Here is a 21,282-nt window from a genome sequence, read left to right as displayed (position 1 = left end):
ACAATTAAAAATGTTGTAGATATAATAAAATAAAAGCCAAAAGTGGTACAGTCATTTACTGAATCCGTCATTATTATTGCTACTATTAAAAACATCCAAATATTTTCTTTCAGCACATTCACATGCCTGAGCAAAGAAAAAAAGTCTTGATTATGAAAACCCCAATTTGTTTTGTTGGTTTTCAATTAAGTTTTCATTCATGAAAAAAAAGACAGAAAAAAAAAAAAATGAACTTCTCTACAGCACTAAATCAAACTGAAAGTGGCCAGACAGATGCTAAATAACAGAGAAGGATAAAGGGGACTAGGTTATGGCTGAAGCCTGAACCATGTTTTTTTTGTGCTTTGTTTAGCACTTTTGGGGTGTTTTTCTGTCTCTGTTTTCTGTTGTTTTGTGCTGGAGTGGGAGGTTTTTCTGTCTTTTTCTTTTCTTTTTGCTTACAGATTGGTGCCCAAATTGTCCGGAGCATTTGATTGGATGTGGACCTCCAGCTACTGCATCTGTTGCAGAAGGGGTGTAACATGAACTGGGGGCTCGTCCGGGATTCCCGTAACCTGAGCTAGAATCAAACCCCTGTCTAGGGGCTTGTAAAAGAACATAACATCAAGGTAAAATAAACATGTTAAATAAGCCAACTACTCAAAAACTCCGATAACAACACCCAGGTTGAAAATAAGAGAATTTATCTACGGAAACACTCAAAACTACACAAAAACAATCAAAATACAAGGACCAAAGCCTGAAACAATCACACAAAGTAAAGTTCTAACAGATAATTATGTAGTATGTAAACTCTGAGCTAGAGGTCTTCATCCAATCAGGTGCTCTGGACAATTTAATGATTGGAATATGAGAAAAAAAAAACAGAAGAAAGAAAAACTCCCCTTCAGCAGAAAATCAAATAAAACAGAGACAGAAAAACACTCCAAAAGTACCAAAAACAAAACTACGGCTTAAGCTGTAACATTCATATCACAGAGATATGCTGATTTATATTACAGCTAGAACAGTAAAGACATTTCAAATCATAGCGGGATCTATTATTAGCCCTTACTCAAAACGTGATATTTCAATAGAATGACATGTCTTTAATTGTATTTAAATTGTTTAAATTGTGCAAAAGTGAAGTAAACACTACAAGTTCACAGTTTCCTTCTTTTAAGTCTGCTTCAGTCACATTGTGATTAAACATTACTTTAATGTTTGACGTCTCGTGAGTTTTAGCTCCATTTGAACATCATTGTTCCACCACCTTATCAAATCACTTTGATATCTCTGTATGAGAAGCCGTGATGTCACCTGTCAGCGTCCATCTAAGCGGCGAATGAAGACGTCCCAGCCTTCAGGGGACCGCAATACTATTATTGCTGCATTTCATCCCAAATGGGCTTTTATTAAAATCAACGCCTAATTAAATTCCTAGATGAGGGGGCAGTGAACAATGCCAGACGGTGGGTACTTTGACCCCCCCTCTCCCTCACCCCACAAACACACAAAAATACACACCCGCACAAAGTCTTGTTTTAAAGTAATTATGCAGGCCTGACATGAGTGAGCACACCGCCGGAGACCCTTTTAATGAGTTAAGCAAGAAAAATCGCCGCAGTCGCCTTCACTGGCAGCAGCTAATTGCCTGGCCACATTGGGCCACCCCTATCACTGTCATTTCAAATGTGCTTTTCCTCTGTTTGGGATGGATTTTCTTTTTTTGTGTGTGTAGTAACTTTGTTAATTAGCATTTCAAGAAATGTAAACTTTCATGAATGATTAAGTGTTTGTTTGGATGAGCAGATAAATCCAAATTTGATCTTTGCATCAAGAGGTTATAACCTGCATTAGAAGGCTGACAACAGTGTCAATAGATAGCGAAAACTACCTGTGCCCCTAGGTACGGTGGCCTTGAAGTACAAATCATAGCAACAAATCACTTAAAGCAAGCGTATATTAAAGATCACAACAACAATAAAAATGCCAAACAAATAATTAAAATAGTGCATTTTGGAAATCAAAACATTTTGGAAAATCTAAGTAATTTCCGAAAAATCAAATTAAAATGTTAAAAAGCGCAACAATCAGAGACGGTAGGTTTTTTGGAACATTGCTGATTGGATGATGGCGTTTGATTTTAATATTTGAGTTTTTTTCAAACGCATTTTTTTATGTTCGCATACTAATAAAATGCTAAATAACTTTGGCTGAAACAATGCACAATCGTCTTTATCCAATCAGTGATGTTACATAGTACCTACCTACCCCAGTTTTTTCCTGTGGTTTTTAGGGCCTATACCATTCAAAATCAACTTTGAGCTTGTAAGTGTATTATAATTTTTATTCCGTAACATGAATAACCACATAGTGGTATTTTGATGCATTCACATAATGTCCTCACCTTGTTATGTCCTAAAGTAAGATCAGCCCCTTCCATGAAGAATCTGCGCTGCCAGCTCCACCCCCAGGTTAACACACACACCCACTTTCTCCACAGAGCTAGCGGTGATCAGCAAAAATGCTTTCCTTTTAAATGCACAATATGCACATCCATCTTCCCAAAAGTTCAGATATTATTTGTTTTCATGGGCGAAAAACAGATACGCGAGGGCGGCTTTTGGTTGACATCATGAAATGGGCGGCACCCACACAGAGCGAAAGCCGGCCCCTAAAAGATAAGAGTCGTCTTACTTCTGGGTAGGAAAATTGGCTGCAATAATAATATTTCAGCCACATTTGAGCCAAAGATAAGATATCATCGTATTGATATGGATATAGTTTACTCTGAAAGGCTTAAGAAAAGCATGATGACATTTCACATTAACATTAACTCTTTGACATTTTATTCATTTAAGGAAATTCATTTTGTTTTTTCGAAATGTTTCATTTTTATTTTTTTTGGAATTGTGTTTTGGTATCTGGAATTTAATTTTGAATTTATAAAAAAGAATGTTGTTCTTTAACTAATTGTTTTGCTTTTTTAATTGTCGTTAATTTTTAATATGTCTTTGCTTTGAATGATTTGCTGGTGATTTGTACTTCAGGCCTAACCCAGAAAACAAAATAAATCTCATTAAGAGTAGGTGTAATGAAATAAACCCTTTTAAAAGTGAAACCCTGAAAGATTGTTCAAAAATATAAAAGAGGAAACCAGAAGCAAAAGGCACCAACACAAAACCTAGCGGTTATGATTCAGTTATGACATTTTAGGTTGCCTCCAGGCTGTGATGTCTAAATCTATATTAATCAGATGGGGGGAAAAAAAACTATCATAATCGCACTAAAAATGTCACAGCAGCCCTGTCAGTCATACCATCACTCACGCATGCATGCACGCACATACAAACTCACTCACACACACGGACAAAAGGTGCTTGCCTTCACCAAAGCATCTACAGATGCATCTACATCTACAGCGCCATCGCTAACATTTGCAAATGTTTCAGGAACTCCAAACAAGAACACCACTGAGACAGCACATAATTATTCATATGTTTCACTTAACCTTTAACACACCGTCCTGTACAGTGCCCCAGCCAGCGTCTGCATATCGCAACCAGATTATTACTTAACTGGCTGGGCATTGGTCCTTGTTTATGTGTCACGTTGAAGCATCCAAGCCCATTCTTGCCTACACTCCAGATGAATAGCATTCCGCGGCCCCCGGAGGCCCCCAGCTTCTCCTGAGACCTTTAAGTGTTTGTTGACAGACTAAACAGACTTTGGCTTGTTTGGCTTTCTCCACTCTCTAAAATCCAAAAGGTCAGCAGCAATTCCTCCACCCGCCGTCCAACTCTTCCCACCAACTGCAAGACGAACAAGGGGCAAAAAAATGAAAAAAAAATAAATAAATACAGGAAATGCCCTTATGAGAAGACCTGGAGAGCTCTAAGGGAAGCTAATAGAACGCCTGCTGCCACAGTTTCCAAGTTTGTCTCTATGGCTACAAAAAAGAAAAATATCAAGAAATGTGCCCCACTCTGCAAGCAAAGCGCAAGAGGAAGTGAGCTTAACATCCTGCACCAACGGCAGCGTAAAGAAACATTTTACTGGATATGTTGTTTTTCTTTAAAGAAAAGAATAACAGGCTTAGAGTGAGATAATATCCCTCATATGGTTTTATTTGTATGGTCACTGTCTGTGTCACAACATAGGGTCTGACAGAACAATGCAGTCCTCCTGCATAACATGCATAATTCCTCTCGTTGCAGCAAACGAGCGCTGTGCACCCCTGTTATTTGGGGTCTCTATTGTTGTAAAGCAATGCTCATTATTATGGGGTGTCTGGTTCAGGCCATCAGAGAGGCTCTCGCCACCGAGGTCTCAGTGGAAATCTGAAAGCCCATCTCACTGCTTAGCAACCAAGCCCTGGGGCCTGTTTTGCACAGCTTAATTCAGATGAGAGAGCATGGCGTGGGATTGGCTAAGCCCAGACGGCACCCTCCCTCCCTTCCTATACCCAATTTCTCCGACACACACAAATGCACGCAGTCACCATCTCATCCTCCCTTTGTTGTGTCTTTACTTTGTATACTCTTCTGCTCTGCGACTGTCTTTGTCTGTCCACCTTGTTCTCCTGCTCATTTGAGAAACCACGATTCAGCAGAAAAAAACCTGAACATGTCTGATAAGGTACCTGAGTTTGGCGAGATGTCAATGTGTCACAACAAAACTGTTACCGCGCGGCCGCCACGTTTAACCAAAGTTTGAGGGAAAACTTTTTTTATTGAACTTTGTGTCGTGTTTTTTAGGATTTTAGGTCAGCTGCTGATTCCATAGCAGGGGCGTAATTATAGATCAAACGTCTGTGATGTCAGAATTCTCAGGCTGACCACAAATCTGACAACAGTACCTCAGTCTGTCAAGAGTGGTTGAGTTGGGTTTTGCAAGGAGGGGTTAAGTTTCTACTTTGCTGTGTTACACACGCCTTTGTTGAGGAACAACCATTTAACATAAAGTACCAGGGTTTAAAAATTACTACACAGATAAAATACATGAATGTTTAATACAGTTTTGACCTTTTAATATGCAGATCATACTAACACATGTTCAATGACCTGTGCTAGTAAGGTCACCCCTTTTTAAAGACCCACAATTGTTTTTTATAAATGTTTTGAGAATGTTCTTGTAACATTTTTCTGAAGATATACAAAGAAAATTGAGATTAAAATTGCGCTTCTGAGTATTTGTCTATTCAAAATATGGTGAATCATAAGCAGATGTAAAAAATGCAGTTTGAACAAGATCTTATTCATGACGTAGAAAATACAAGGGGCGGGCCATAAGCTCCCTGCTCTGCTCCATTCTAATGCATCCACTGGTAGACAGACAGTTCCATGTACATCTTTGTTTCGTCTCATCAGAGCTGGAATCTGGCTCAAAACCTTATGACTGAAAAGATTGGCATGTTTGTTGAACTGCTCATGTTAGGTTGGGGGAGTGAAGGGCTGGACTTCCTTTATAGGTAAAATTAAGTCAATAACAATTTTTGTGATTTTTTTTTCCAATGCTACAGCTTGGAAACAGAAGAAAAAATGTTGAAATGAAATTTTAAACGACACACTTTAACTGTTGCCAACCAAACAGTGAATATGTTACTCTGTTTGGTTCATTTGTTTGTAAATCTGACTGAATACGTCAGTACCTCACCACACGTCGACGGCATAACCATAATGATGAGACCACTGGGAACGCTTTTACATTAGATCAAATGACGATCGGAGTGGGACTTTAAGAATTTGTGACATGTTTTCAGCACTCGGTCCACTTCTCAAACAGTCAATTGGTTCAGCAGACACAAAGTCCACATGGCTATAGCTCACAATTTTGTCTGAGACCAAGACCTTTTTTACATGACTGAACAGCAATTCTAAAACTTACATTTTGACAAAGAAATCTGAACTTGATCCCAGCCATTCTTCAGAACCATCGTTTAAAGAAACAGAGCTTTGCTTTACTCTTGATTCATGTTTAGGAAATGCATGGGGTCAAGGAAAGAACCTCCACACCCCAACAAATACACAGACTCACAAACCAAAAATGCTGTTTTGTCTCTCGAACAGTATGTCAGTCAACAAAGTGTAAGTCTTTTGCACTCCCGGTTGTTCTAACTCTGGATGAAAGAAATGGAAATTTAAAGTTAAGCTTATTTTTGGCCCCAACCTGACACAAATATTTTGTTTGTGTGAACGAGCGGGTTGTAAAATATTGATTTCCTCAAGTGCTTGCTTGGAATGACTTTACAATCTGCAAAATCACTGCATCAAAGCTGACCGTGCAAGCCCACAGTTGTGTTGTGAGATGGCTTTTGCTGGAACCAGGACAGAATTTATATATGCACAAGATTAGTATAAAATTTCCCTCTGGATCTTTTCACCTTTTTCTCTTCCAGCAATCCAGCATTGAGGTGCAATCACACTTTATCGGACAATACGCTCGGATTTAGTGTTTGAAATCACCAGAATTCCTCTCATCACAGCTTCCTACTGACTCATATTGTGTCTAGCCAAAGCAGGATCTATCAGTTTTGGTGTTTCTTTATTTCCCTCTCTCTGGGCCATGTGCCACGCCGCCTCACTGGGTGACACATTCCTTCATTGCCTTGAACATGAGTAGTTTATTTTGACTCTGTCCCACATGCACCGTCTGCTGCCAGAAACACTCACTGAAGCTCCAAATGTGCATTCATCCTCCTCTGAAAATAGACCACAGTAAACACACGGTTTACCTCCATCTGAGGAGGACACTGGAGGGTAAAATGTTTTCGCAGTCCAGCAGAAATGGATGAGCCTTTATTTTGAAGGAACCATACATTTCTGAAGACTTTTATTTATTTGATTGCTTCTTACTAAACCAAGACTTTCATCCCATTTGCAAATAGTACGAATTTCTTTCATTTTTTTCTGTTTGTTTTTAATTTAGTTATTAAAACTTCATTTTTAATGTTTCATGGAGACATTGTTTGTTGTGTGCAATGAGGCATTCACTCTTGTGTGGTTCTTGCTGGTTTTTTACTGGTTATCATATGTCAATCAATAATGCGTGCCATGTTGCTGTAGCGATGTACCGTTGTACCTACCTTTTCAAGTTTCTGTAAAAATGAAAAAAAAAAACTGTTGGGGAAACCAAAGTAGTTTCCGGAAATCAAAATGAATTGTCAAAAAGCAACACGCAAAAAGAAACTGGAAAATATAGATTATATGTGACATTACTGATTGGATGAAGACATTTGTCTATGATTTCAAACAACTGCTTTTTGGCGTGAAGGCATACTGGATATACTCCGTACTAGTCGTAAAATGTTTTATTAGTATGCATGCATTAAGGACACATATGTAAAAAATTCAAAAATCAAACATAATCCATTCAGTGATGCCCCTTAATATCTTCATTTTATGGTTCCTTATTGTGTTTTGTTTTAAACTTTTCATTTTGATTACTGGAAATTACATTTGTTTTCTGAAACATTTCATTTTCATGTTTCTTGTTTCATTTTTTTTTTAAATTGGGTTTTGGTTTCTGGATTTTTGTTTTCATTTCTAAAATCTAATGTTTTTATTTTTTGTTTAGCTTGTTTTAATTGTCGTTGTGATCTTTAATGTATTTTTGTGTTGAGTAATTTCTTGGTTTGATTTTCAATTCAGTGCCACCATACCATAGCATTTTTATTTCTTAATTAATAGTGCATTGTATCATTTTAATAATGATTAAATTCGGTTGTCGATTTGATTCGTAGTCAATTTCTGTTTATTTTGAGAGATCCAATCCACTGACGTAAAATGGATCCAGGACATCTTTAGCGACAAATTCAACCAGTCAGACTCAGAGATAAATTCCTGGTACTGAACAGTGCAGGTGACGTTTTCTAGATTCCTTGGATTTCTTTAAAATAATAAAGAGTACATTAAATATGTGTGCAAACAAGTTAACAAGAATGAATGTAAAATCCATTCACATTTTAGTTTCCTAAAATTCAGCCCACTGTTGTTTTTCCACATCCAAATATACAAAAGGGTGACCCTGGTGCAGCGGTAGGGCCATAATCGTAAGATTGCAGGTGCGATTCCCGCCTTGCACGCCCATGTGTCAAAGTGTCCTTGGGCAAGACACTGAACCCCACCTTGCCTCTGGTGGGAGGTTAGCGCCAGTGTTCGACAGTGGTGGCGCCATCATTGTGTGAATGTGTGTGTGACTGGGTCTCTGACTGTAAAGTGCTTTGGGCCTTAGAAAGAGGGCAGAAAGCGCTATGTAAGTATACGCCATTCTTACAACATTCTAGCACACTGTAGGGTCACATATCTTTGCTAAATTCACAGATGAGACTGGAATGATGGACTGATGGCTGTCATTATAGCTGTGATGCACTAGGTCGTTTTTACATTATAGTAAAATAAATCTATCATGGTATTTTCCAATTTTGTTTTGATTATTGAATTATCTTATTTAGAAAAGATTATTGGTATTGGTCGATTCGATTCTGCCTCAGACAGATCGATCTGGTTCGATCCAGCAAACGGTTAATTGCTACATCCTTATTAATAAACGATGTGATGAAGACGTCATCCCATGTTTCCTGTATCTGCTTTAAAAGGAAAAAACAGCAAACACATGGTTTGAGCTGAGAGTAAAATCCAATAACTCTGAAACACAGTAGGTTGCAAGCACAACAATTATGTCATCTGCAGCTTGATAAACCACTTGGTTTCTGTAAAGCTTTTTTCCCTTTCATCCTCCATCTTTCTTCCTCTCACCTGTTTTTGGCTCTCTGCATTCTTCTCTCCCCCTCACTCCCTTCTCTTCCTAAAGAGGATGAGCGCGAGATGAGTGGGGATTCGACAATGGTGCCTGTGACTCAGGCTACCAGCTGCTGCAGAGTTGTGACGGTAATGAGGACGGGGTCAGCGGATGCAGACAGGCTGAATGATGGAGGCACACAGAGGAGGAGATATTTGGCCGTACAGATGCTGGGGAGAGGAAAAGGCAGAGTTCATGCAGGGGGTGAAGAAGACATTGCAAATATGAGCAGGGGAGAGGAGAGGTAGAAGTCAGCTAAAGCCAGCTGATAGGACAGCTCTGCAGCAGTGACAGCTTTGTTGTGCTTCTTCTGAGCTCAGCAACTTTTTCTCCCAAACTGGGGAACAACAAATAGCAGGGTCATACCAAGACTTAAAAATAGAAATGTGGTAAGACACACAAATGTTGCAGCAGGCGACAGTTTGCATTCAACAAAATGGTGTTGAGTCACCTTTGATTGTTTTTTATCATCAGTAAGCCCAGGGTCACCAGATGGTTAAATGAAAAATAGTTTTTTTTTTTTTTTATCATTATTGCTAAGTTGGGGTTATACTTCAACTGGGGTTGACATACCGTCTTTCTTTGAAATACCATTTCTATGGAAACCTGGATCCCCTTACCAAGTGGCAGATTATGATAACCAGGTTTCCAGAGGTGTTTCTATCTGCTAGATGTTCCATTTCTTACACTCAACATTTAACTTTAGAAAAGATTGCCTAAGCAGGTAGATGAAAGGCCTGATCATGTCCTTGTGAGTTAGTGGTGGTGTAGAAACCTTCTACTACTGCACATGCAAACCTTTTTTTTTACACTTTTTTCTGTTGTTTAAACTCTTGAACTTCAAACCTTTACAGAAAAATAGCAAGTCCAGTATTGTAGAATGAAAACATAGATCTGCTCTTGATTGAAGCGTTATGCATATTTGGTAAGCTGCATGTACAGCATCTGCGCAGGAGTCACTGCACAGAGGATAATGATTGATAAGGTCTACAGCCAATCAGGATCCAGAACACAGAGCGCTGTAAATAAAATAAAAAAGGCTGCCAAATTTGCCCTGAAAAGAATCCATGAAACAGCAAGAAAACAAAAGGTGAATTGCGATATAGTGAGGGAACACTGTACTCAAAAAAGTCACCTGCTTCACTTCACTGAGAAAGTAAAAAAACGGAAAGATAAACAGTTATTGAAACAATTGGATTATTAGCACAACCTGGACACAAAGTATAATAGAGTAGTAGTTACCAGGAATGGATCAGTGGTTCAGGCCCCGGTTTGCATGTTTTCCTCGTGCATGCGTGGGTTTTCTCCAGGTACTCTGGTTTCTTTCCACAGTCCAAAGATATGCTTTATAGGTTGATTGATTACTCTAAATTAGTATTCATTAGTATGTTTAATATCTTCCCCATCCTTAATTCTGCAAGTGCAAAATATGTCACTGACATTAACATAAGTCTGATCCAGTTCTGCAGAAGCAGTTACAACAAACCATAACACACCCAATGTGTGTGCTTATCAATGTTGTCTCCATAATTCCTAACAATCTAGTTGAAATCAATTCAATCTTTACATCTGTAACCAAGCTATGGCAGGGATATATTGACATTCACCTAGCCACACTCACCGTTCTTAATTTAATTTCATCTAGAAAAAAACATCTCAGTGTTGAAGGGACACATTTGCTTGTACACATAGCTAATTGGAGAACAAAGTAACATTTTTACAATGCTATTAAAAAAGTTACTTGGAAATACACTGAATCAACGTGACCAACTGTGAGTAACTGCAGAAAGAAGCTCGGTGTGTGCAGTTATGCAGCTCACATTATCTGACTGGGTTATTAGAGGAAAAAGGCAGCATTTCACACAGTGTTATGCTAAGGAATGGAGAAAAATGGAATGAGACAGTGGCGACATGGACTCCCACTATAGACACAGTGTTTAACATCTTCACCCGTGGCGGCTCAATTACCTGAGTGTAATTGCAATAACACCAATACCTCTGCAGTCATGCTTGACAATTTCCAGACCAAGTCTATAATTGCAGGTTGATATATGCAACTGGAAATCAAAGGGGGCTAGCGCGTTGGCGAGAGAACAGCTAGGCTACGACTCTCAGAGCAGAGCCGTGAATTGCTAATGCAATAAAAGGCCGAAGTTATTAACAGAATTGTGAATGGCAAATTGGTGTGAATGCCAAATCATTGGGGTTAGTATTGAATAGGAAGGGAAGCTAAAAAGGGAACTGGTTGGAAAGAGGATGAAACAATGGACAGTCTTCGTCTTTGCTAGGCTTTAATGGTTCTTAAATGCGGTCAGCAATTACAACACTGCCAAATTCTTTAAGATGTCAAGTGTAGGGTTTTTTCGGGGATTACAGTACAGTTTTAGAAAGATAAAATTGAAGGATACATACTTTTTTTACTCTACCATGACTTCAAGGAGAAGTGGACCAGATGTAGGCAGGTATAGTTGATGGTAAAGACTCACTCCATTGAAAATTTTGTTTTTTGTGTTTTTTTTTAACATGTTCTTTTAGCATTTACCTAATGATGGGGGACATAAATAAAGAAATGTAAGTTTAAGATTGCATTCCTTTGTATTGTTTTTTTTTTGGTCAAATCGTTGTAAAACAGGAGCAAAAGTCACAAGCTCCCTGCTCCTCTCCATTCTGATGCATCCACTTGTAGATGTGCTGATCCATGTTTTCCCCATCCAAGCTGGCTCAAGACTGCACGTCTTGATAGCTCCAATATTGCTTTCCATTTTTGTTGCACCAGTAATGTCAGGTTGAGGTTGCGAAATGCTGCAAGCTGGGGGAGCATGTAAACAAAGGGATGATGGTAAAAAGGAAAAAGATCATTCCACGTAAATTATCCCGCCCACAATCCCGACTTCTAAAGAACACCTGCCGCTATGCAGAAACTAAGTTATAGAAAACGACATACTTTTTTTTATTTTGGCTTACAAAAATCCTAATTACAATAAAAACACCACTGGGAACCTTTTTAAAATAGATCAAAAGATAATTGAAGCGTGACTTCAAGGGCCTTGTACTACTTGCATCACAAGAAAATACTCTTCACCGTTTGGGTCTTGGACATGTCAATCCAGGGGTGAAAGAACTTCTAAGGGCTTATTTTTAATAGACTTTCTGTACCATATCCAAGTGTATTTGAGTTCAGTTTCTAACTGGTTTGATTGGTTAGGTAGTTAAATAATGACCTAACTGCAACAATTTACAGAGGTGAGTGTGATCCCAGTTTAGTGGACTTTGTTCCAGTTAAGTAAATGTGCTGGGGAGCAATTCCCCAAAGCTACGATACAATTTATGTGGCACCCAAAGTTGTCACCCAATTGCTGGAAAATACTTGTCACTAAGGTACAACAGGAACTTAAATGAAAACTGGGTTGTACCATATAGGACAGACCATACTAAAAAATATGAAAACAAATATTTATTTAGTTGTGTAAGACTTTTTTCTGTGCAACCACAGGATGTCTTTTTTACTCTTATTTGTGGTTACCAACCAACAAGTAGAGTGTATACTGCCATCTACTGCGTGGAGCATGTAAAACAGTGGCATCGACCGCCAGGACTGAATCGTTATAGGTGATGTGAACAAAGATCAGAGAAATCCAACAAGGAAAACAATCGCTTGGTTCGGCCTGCTGTAAGCAGGCTCTTCAAAGAGTCTGCTGCTGTTTTTATGTGCCTGCCAGACATTACACCACCCTTTGAAAATGGTTTATGTAACAAGAGTGTGTTCTGCAGCAGCTTTGTGTTATAGAGTCAAAAGAAGCTTGCCATGAAAGCTGTTTGGGATTTAAATGAAATACATTGATGATTTTTAGCAATGTATTTTTGAAACAATTGGGATGTTTAGACACTGCCACCTTAGAGCAACACAGCATTGAGAAGGTGTTGGTATGTACTTTTAGTCTTCAGTTGCAGCAACAGCTGTCTTTATAATTTAGTATTTCATTGCTTTGGCACGTGTTGGCCACTCGTGCTAATGTTTGCCTTGGGATTATAGTTTACAATAAAAAAATGCAAAATAAACTCAGTTTTTGATTGATTGACAGTTGTGGAGTCATGTGCGACCAGCCATCACAAATACCAGCAAAAGTTCCACTTGAAGGACCACACTTGGAGCTACTGCACCACTTTATTGTGGTCATAGGGAAACATGAGATGATGTGTGGTTGAGTCCAAAGAGCTAAATGGCTTTTTCTTATTCCAGCATTCCTCCATACAGCTCAAGACAGCCCAAAACCACAGACCCTGACAACAGCGGAGGTTCCAAACTCAGCTGCCAAGATCCACTGTGAGCAATATTCCTGTTTTTTTATCCAAGAGTCTGCCATCAGGATTTACAGCAGGGGGAACAAAAAGTACAGAGATAGTCTCTGTCCAGAAAAGGCCCAAATAGACTTATGACAGCAATGAGAAAGCTAAGAAAGGAAAAGACCAGACCTGATGAAAGCCTTTAAAAATGTAGGTCACTCCTCAAACTTTTTGCCAATTTTGAAGCAAAAGTCAATTAAAAAAATGTCAAACTCTTTAATGTTAGTGGTCCAAGATTTCATTCCACTTTCCAGTGATCTGATTTAACTTTTATTCTAAATATTAAATATATTATCAAGATCACCATAACTTGGAACGGGAAAACATTACTTGAAAATCAAAGAGGATTTGTCCAGATGGGTACAACGCGCTCCTACAACTTGGCTTAACAGCTTCAGTATTTTAAAATTCAACTTAGTCAGCACCCCCATTTTGAAGAGACTCTTAGAAGGGTGGGGTGGGGTTTTGGTGGACAACGGAGAAATGTGGAAGCATACAAGGCATGACTATTGGCCGAGGAGCTAATAGGCATGGAGTGATGACAGTTATCATGGAGTGGACGCCTCGCAATGACTGGGAAGGAATTAATAAGCAGGAATGGGTTAATAGTGCATTAAGAGCCAGCAGGAGAACAGCAGGAGAGAGGAGAGAGAAGCCTCTGAAGTCAGCTGTGAGTAACCAGCCCATGGCGAGCCTTTAACGATTACCATAACAGAGAAATTGGACGTGAAAAATGGATAATAGTATGGACATAGAGATGTGTGTGTGTGTGTGTGTGTGCAGTAGCAAAGAATGAAATGTGCAAATCCCACAGGCTCTCTATTTGTGAAAACAGAAGGTTGTAGTAATTTCTCAAACAAAACAAAAACTACAAAAAGCTTGTGTGAAACAGAAGCTTTTGCTTATTTCTTGTATGTTTCCCAGAGCTTTGATTTAATTTGACAAAGGAAATCATAGCAAAACCAAAAATGCACACCACAGACATGAACACCAGGAGAAGGGTGATATGGTTTATACTGAGCAAAGGTAAATACATAAATTGGTATTTGTCAATCAGTTGTCGTGTTTGTGGCTGTTGAGTTTCTTTCCAAATAAGAAAATAAATCTACATCTAGGGAAAACTTTAAACACACACTTGCTTTTTTGTGTGGTTTTTGTCTTTAAATGCCTCTAAATAAACTTCTTTCCAAACTTATTTATTTAATGTAACATCATAGGAGTCTGGAAGAATCTATCCCAGTTGTCAACAAGAAGCAATTCTAGCACTTCCTGTTAGGACAAAGTAATTTAAGGTGGGACAATTTGCCACACAACTCTTAGGTGGCAAAAAAGTGATCCTGTACTCTCTACGAAGCAGACTACCCAACTTTACACATAAAATAAATACCCTATTTTCTGCCCTATAAGGCCCACTTAAAAGTGTTTTTTCAAATGTATTTTTTTTTCCCATTGCTGCTCAAAGACACAGACTTTGTTCAGTTTATTAGTGAGCGTATAAATCTCTATATTTCCACTAATAATACACCAGATCTGCAATTGGAAATTGGGAAACATGTAAAGCATTTTTGAGAGGGGATATAATATCATACAGCGCCTATAAAAATAAGATTGTCTCACCAAAGAGGCGCAAGCTCTAATCTGCTATATCGGAACTGCAAAATAAGTGTGCAGAATCCCACAGTGCTGACCTATCTAAGGAATTGCTTGTAAAAAAGGCAGAATTTGACTTATGAGTTTGGGGATAAGCGTGATAAAATACTCTCACACCAGATCAGACAGTCAACAGCAGCTCAAAATATTACTGAAGTCTTTACCTCTGATGGACTCACAATCAATCCTCAAACTATCAATGATAAATTTAGGGATTTTTACTCTGCTCTATACACCTCTGAATGTTTTCCTGATGAGAAACGTTACAAAGCTTTCTTTTTACATCTTAATATTCCAACAGTAGAACCAGATGTAGCTGCTCAACTGGATCAGCCTTTCACTGCTGAAGAACAAAAGAACGCTGTCATGTCTATGCAGAGTGGGAAAACCCTTTACCTGAAAGGTTCCCATCTGAATTCTTTAAGGTTTTTATGGATAAACTACCCCCTCTAATGCTTAACATGCCACAGCCTTCAGCTGATCTTGGTGCCTTGCCAGCGACTTTGCGACAGGCCACAACCTCTCTTATCCTAAAGAAAGATAAAGATCCCTGATGCTGCAGCAGTCATCTGCCTATATCTTTGCTATTTGCAGATGTTAAAATTTTAGCTAAACTGCTAGCAAAACGCTTGTAGTCAACAATGATAATTAATCAGTCCTGACCAAACTGGCTTTATTAAAAACAGACATTCATACCATAACGGCTTATGAATATTTTTTACTGCATCCCCGAAATGGTCATCTCCATTGATGCTGAAAAAGGCCTTTGATCGGGTGGAGTGACCTCACCTGTTTTATACTTTGAGACGCTTTGGCTTTTGCTCTAAATTCCTATCATGGATCAAATTACTGTACACATCACCTATGGCACGTGTTCACACTAATAATGACTACTCGAAATACTTCCCCTTGGGCCGTGGAACTAGACAGGGCTGTCCTCTTTCCTCTCTTCTATTTGCACTAGCCATTGAACCACTCCCGGTGGCCATTAGAACTAGCTCTATGTGCAGTATCTTTAGGCGTGGTGTAGATCATAAAGTAGCCTTGTATGCAGATGAACTTTTATTATTCATTTCAGATCTAGCTGTCTCCATGCCTCCACTTTTAGCTCTGCTGAGGGAGTGTGGTCAGATCTCTGGCTACAAATTAAACCTAAATAAAAGTGAACTTCTTCCTATCAATCCGGAGGCCATAGCCTATCCCCCATCAGACTTTTCTTTTAAAACCTCTCCATGTGTCATTACGTATCTAGGCGTTTAAGTGACTAAGGAATTTTCTGATCTTTTCAAAACCAACTTCAACCCATTACTGGATCAAATTAATTGTGACTTACAGCGTTGGTCCATGCTGCCATTATCTCTCGCGGGTAGAATAAGCTGCATCAAAATGAATGTGCTGCCTAAACTTCTCTATTTTTTTCAATGCCTACCAGTATTCACTGCAAATCAATTTTTCAGGTCCCTTGAAATTTCTATTGCTCAATTCTTATGGGAAACAAAGCCTCCGAGGATGAGAAAAACTATATTGCAGAAAAGCAAAGAAAAAGGGCGGCCTCTCCCTACCAAACTTTTTATTTTACTATTGGGCCGCAAATATCTGAAAAATATTTTTTTGGTGTTGTAGTCATATGGTTAAGCCAGCCTGGTTACCCACAAAGGAGTCGTTTTGTACTGCTGCCTCTGCCTACTACCCCCACTGCCTTCCAGTGTCCCAATAGCCACTATGACTGATACTTTCACGGGGATCAACCCCTCTCTGAAGGGTACAATATCAAAAAATGTATAACCCCTTACTATCCACCTTTGATTCAACATCTGACCATCTACGTGTGGCTTGGTCAGAAGAGCTCCATGTGGACATAAATGATGATCAGTGGAGATCTGTGCTTGGACGAATTCACTCCTCATAAATATGTGCCCGGCACTGTATCATTCAATGTAAAGTGGTCTAGAAGTGGTCTTTGGTGTATTTCCGGACAATCATTCCCTCTCTCTTTGGTCCGAGGATCTTGTCCCTTTTCTGACACTGCTTGCCCGGCAGACTATCTTGATGCGCTGGAAAGATCTTTGCCCGCCCACTCATTCACAATGGATTAAAGACTCACTTTCTTTTAAGGTGGAGAAAATCAGACATTCTCTTATGGGGTCTGGACCTAAGTTTTCTGAAATTTGGTCACCTTTCTTAGAACATGCCATGCCTTGACCTTAGAAATGACCCAGTAAACCTTTAAATATATTAACACGTTATGTTTTAATGTTTTTGCTGGACATAGATTAATAGCACAGTTTAATTTTTGTATAATTTATTTATTTAGACATGTTTATTTATTTATGTCTTTTCTTTTCTCGTTTTTTTTAGTTTTTTCTGTATTTGTGGTTTTGAACTGTGTAATTGTGCTTTTGAACTGTTTGTTTTGGCTTATATGAAAAATTTTAAAATAAATCCTACAGAAAAAAAAGTTGTTTTTTATTAAACGACATAATCTAGAATATGTACCTTACTGTATATGGGTTAACTCTAGTTGTGCTTACTGATGTGGAAACGATTTTGAGAGGTGAGGTGAATGTCAGTCTGTTGTTTTTTTTTTACGAATTGCAAACAAGATTGTGTGTTTGTAAATACGGCAACATAGCAAACTTGTAGCTATGTCGGGTTGTGTTTCTTTATATGTTACTGACAAGGTTGGGAGTTAGCGCAGTCACAAGAAAGTTAGTTTTGGAGGTATCAGTCTGATTTTTTTGTGTTGCAAAAAAATCAGACTGTGTTGCAAACAAGGTTGGGTGTAATTTTGAATATGCTAATGTGACTGACGTGTAGCATGTTACAATCAAGTTCTCTAGTTACTGTGAACGCAGGTAATAAAGTCTGACTGATGGACAGACTTATCTCCAACATTTTTGTCTCGCTTAATGCGCCTTATTGTTCGGTGCACCTTATATATGACATAAGTTTGAAAATAGACTGTTCATTGACAGTATGCTTTATATAGTGAGGAAAATACAATACATTTGCACTCTTGCTTCATAAACCTCTTTTATTTTTCCAGTTACTTGTTTCTGTCAACTGTCGTGGGACCTGTTTTTATGAAACACAAAATGTCCCTTTATAACTGAAATTTGACTGATATATAACACGAACATTCTTAGCTTTTCAATGACTACTTTTTCAACAGCTCTCAGACTTGTTTGTCCATCTCACTTATTATCGGAAAGGATTTTGGGACATTTAGTCAAGATGGCAACAAGTGGAGCAACAACTGATACGCTGAACTGGTGTAAGTAAGATTGTTTCTACACAAACTTCCCTGGTATCCTGTATACACTGTTTCCACGCGTCACTAGATAGAGTGTAGCAACGCAGGCTTTCATTTAGCCTTTGTGGCCCTCTAGACATTTTTTGTGGTTATTTGTTTTTCTTACATAGACTCCTTCAACTTAATATTTTATTGTTTAGACCTTTCAGACCCCTGTTAGTTTTGCCCTGAAAGTTTTGAACTCCATTATGTTGGATGAGGCCGTTTGTGTTCTTCCCATTTTTTTCTGTCTGGCATGTTTCCCAGGTCCAGTGTACACATAAGGAGAAGACATTTTAGTGCTGGGTGGCAAGAAAAAATACTTGAAATAGGGACATGATACAGCCAGAAAATCAATATGCCTTTGGCATTACACTATTTGCTTGTAGTGTGGGTTAGAGAAGCATGAGACATTTCATTTTGTGGAGCGACTCCGGTGTTCGGGCTATTATCTCCCTGGTAAGTCCACATTCCTTCTCCAATCAAATGGACATCCATTCCTGGGAAGACAGAATATCTGGTTCCCTGAATGTCCAGTTATTATGTGATAGCTCAGTCATAATGGTAATTTCATGTATTTATTAATGTAGCCAGATGACTGTAACAGAAAGTCAGATTTGTTTCTTTTCAATTTGAAGTCACTTTTGTCAGCATCCATAACAGTGGGCAGACAGCGCAACACAATATATGTAAAATGAGACACTTTGATGCTAGCGGACATAAATTTAACTAAACATCACTCTAAGCATCACAAGTGTGTGAAGGACGTGATAGGTATTGAGATACTGTAAGTAGTAAAATAGTAGAAATAATTAAAACAGTTACAATTCTAGCTTAATAAAATCATGTTCTTCAACTTTATTATGTAGGATCTCTTGTACGTTCAGTGTATTTTCTAGGTCACAAATACGATCTTTTAAAACAGCATTTTTTCTGCTCCTGATTCACAACAGTTTGGATAGAAAAATTCTCAGAAATGCTAATTTGAGCTTAATTTTCTTTATGTATGTCCTCCATCATCAGAAAAATGCTACAACAACATGTTAAAAACATCAAAAACATGCAGTGTCTTTCAGGAATCTCTGTTTGTCTATAAAATCACTGACTAAAGGTTTTCTTGTAGTCAATATTCTCTTTAGCCTATGAGTGTCTGTTTTTGTTAGTGTGTCTACACTGTGGGTGGCTGCTGTGGTCATTCTGTGTGTGTGCTCGAGTCCCTGTGAGTGTGTAGACCCGTAAATAGCTGTGGCAGCTGCAATCGTACTATAAATGTGGTCCTACAAGGCCTGAATTCCAGATGGCCAAAAAATTATAGCCAACATTTACAGAGCTTTATAAAAACCCACATCCAAAACTCTGGCCAGTGGGAATAGACCTCTGAAGGCCTTGTTTCAGGCCAGGGCAATGGGTAGAGTGCAAACCCACTGGCAGTGCCTCTCTTCTGGGGAAACATCCAGGACGGACAGCTTGGCAGCTGCCGGGCCTTTCCTGTTGCCAGCTGAAGCCTTGGGGGAGGCCGCCTGCATGTGTGTGGGTTGCCCTCAGCTTGTGAGACAACTCCTCTTTCTTTGGGCGCCACATGCTTCGATCTGAGCTTGTGAGAGTTTAGGAGAATTGTAAGTTGCAAAGTTGTCTGTTGGCAGCACATTGTGGCTAGCACTAAGAAAAGCCTGTTGTTAACCAAGAAGAAGAAAAAAAAAAAGAAGAGTTCAAAGACTGTGTGTGTGGTTACATCAACAGATGTCGAGTACGTCTGGGTCCCTTGTGGAAGGGGCTGGGAGTTTGTGTCTTACCTGAGGCTGCTGTGCAGCTGTCCTGAGCTGATCACTGTCCCTGCAACAGACACTGAGGGAGAGCTGGAAGACGTCTTCTGTCGGAAATAATACATTTAATTTAGAAATCCAGGTGATTGGAATTTCAGAGAATTCTTCTACTTTCTGAGGAATTTTCTTGGAGTGCGAGTCTGTCGTGACAAGTGTTTGTCAGATCTTTGTTGGTTAAAAAAATACTTCGAACAGCAACATGGAAACTTAGTCTTTGTTTTGTTTCTATTGGCTGAATCTAAATTGCTTCCCTACCCATCTGGTTCCTCCACATTACTCTGATAGAAGGGGCATTTGAAGATATAGTGGTGTCCAACAGTGTTTTTTGTGGGGGAGCTGTAGCGACTAGGGTTTGCTATTCCTTCTCTGGTAGAGTGATTGGCGTTGCGCTTGTAGGCGGGGAGGAGAAACGGATTTCTTCACGCGTGGTTGTGCTCTGAAGCACAGAAGTTTACTTTTGAATGTATTGACTTTTTGTTTTTGTTTGACTTTTTAAAGTTATAAAACCAACACACGTAAGCTACGCGCTAACTTACAGAACCGGCATCTATTCATGACGTCATCAAGTGGCAGACAGGTCTGACTTTGAAGACACTTTTTTCCGCTTAGAAGGACAAATGTTGTTAACCTTTAGAGGTAGGGAAGCTATTTAGTGAACAACAGTTCGTAACTTCAGTAATTCCAAGTGTTTTCCAGAGAAAAAAAAACTTAATGTTAACTGTAAAATCATAAATTATAAATAACAATAGTACTGTTATACATACTATGTTAATATAAGGATAAAAAAAATCAATTTAATGGTTGGATTAATATTTGGTTATGGAAGCTTGTTGCAGTCACTGGGCAAAAGGTGCAGTTTGACAGTTAAATAAAGGAAAAGAATTCAAACTTTAGAAAACTAAAACCCAACATCTAATGGACAGTGACTGTTCTGAAGTATCTGGGTAGATAGATAGCAAAAACCAAAACACTTGCTCATTCCACAATTCCTGTAATTCAGGAGTGCCAACTAATGGTCTAACATTCTTTGAACCCTTATAATAACATGCAAAATGCACAATTTTATCAAAATTTAATTGCAATTAGATACTTTTCATGTTCACATAAAACAAAAAGTGCATTTATCTTTTTTTTAACCAAAATTTCTGTGAATTTGAAGACCAAAAGGACAGAGATCAAGAAAAAGCGAAGAAAAAAAATTAATATTCACTGTAAACTTTAAAATTTAAGAATGTAAACAGGAAAATAACACAATCTCATTCAAATAAATCTGTTTGTCTCGTTTGGCCCTTAAGGCTCTGAAGGTCAAGTAGCAAGAGGTTGTTGCCACATATTTGCCATGTGGCTTATATCATAACTTGATCAACCCCAATCAAGAAATCGTACTTCTTA

The 21,282-nt window shown here is 38.6% G+C and overlaps 1 protein-coding gene across 1 annotated transcript in view; it reads right to left on the bottom strand.

The window, feature by feature from the left end:
• The window catches only part of LOC110016570, a 98,565-nt gene extending 78,610 nt beyond the window's left edge, over positions 1–19,955 (bottom strand). The window contains exon 1 of the mRNA XM_020709830.1: positions 19,861–19,955. Coding sequence (XP_020565489.1) covers positions 19,861–19,955 — 95 coding nt within the window. The remainder of the gene's footprint in view (positions 1–19,860) is intronic.
• Positions 19,956–21,282: the final 1,327 nt, after the last annotated feature.

Source organism: Oryzias latipes, chromosome 15 (genome assembly GCF_002234675.1).
Source record: "Oryzias latipes chromosome 15, ASM223467v1".
Taxonomy (NCBI): Eukaryota; Metazoa; Chordata; class Actinopteri; order Beloniformes; family Adrianichthyidae; genus Oryzias; species Oryzias latipes.
This window is presented reverse-complemented; position numbering and strand designations above follow the sequence as displayed.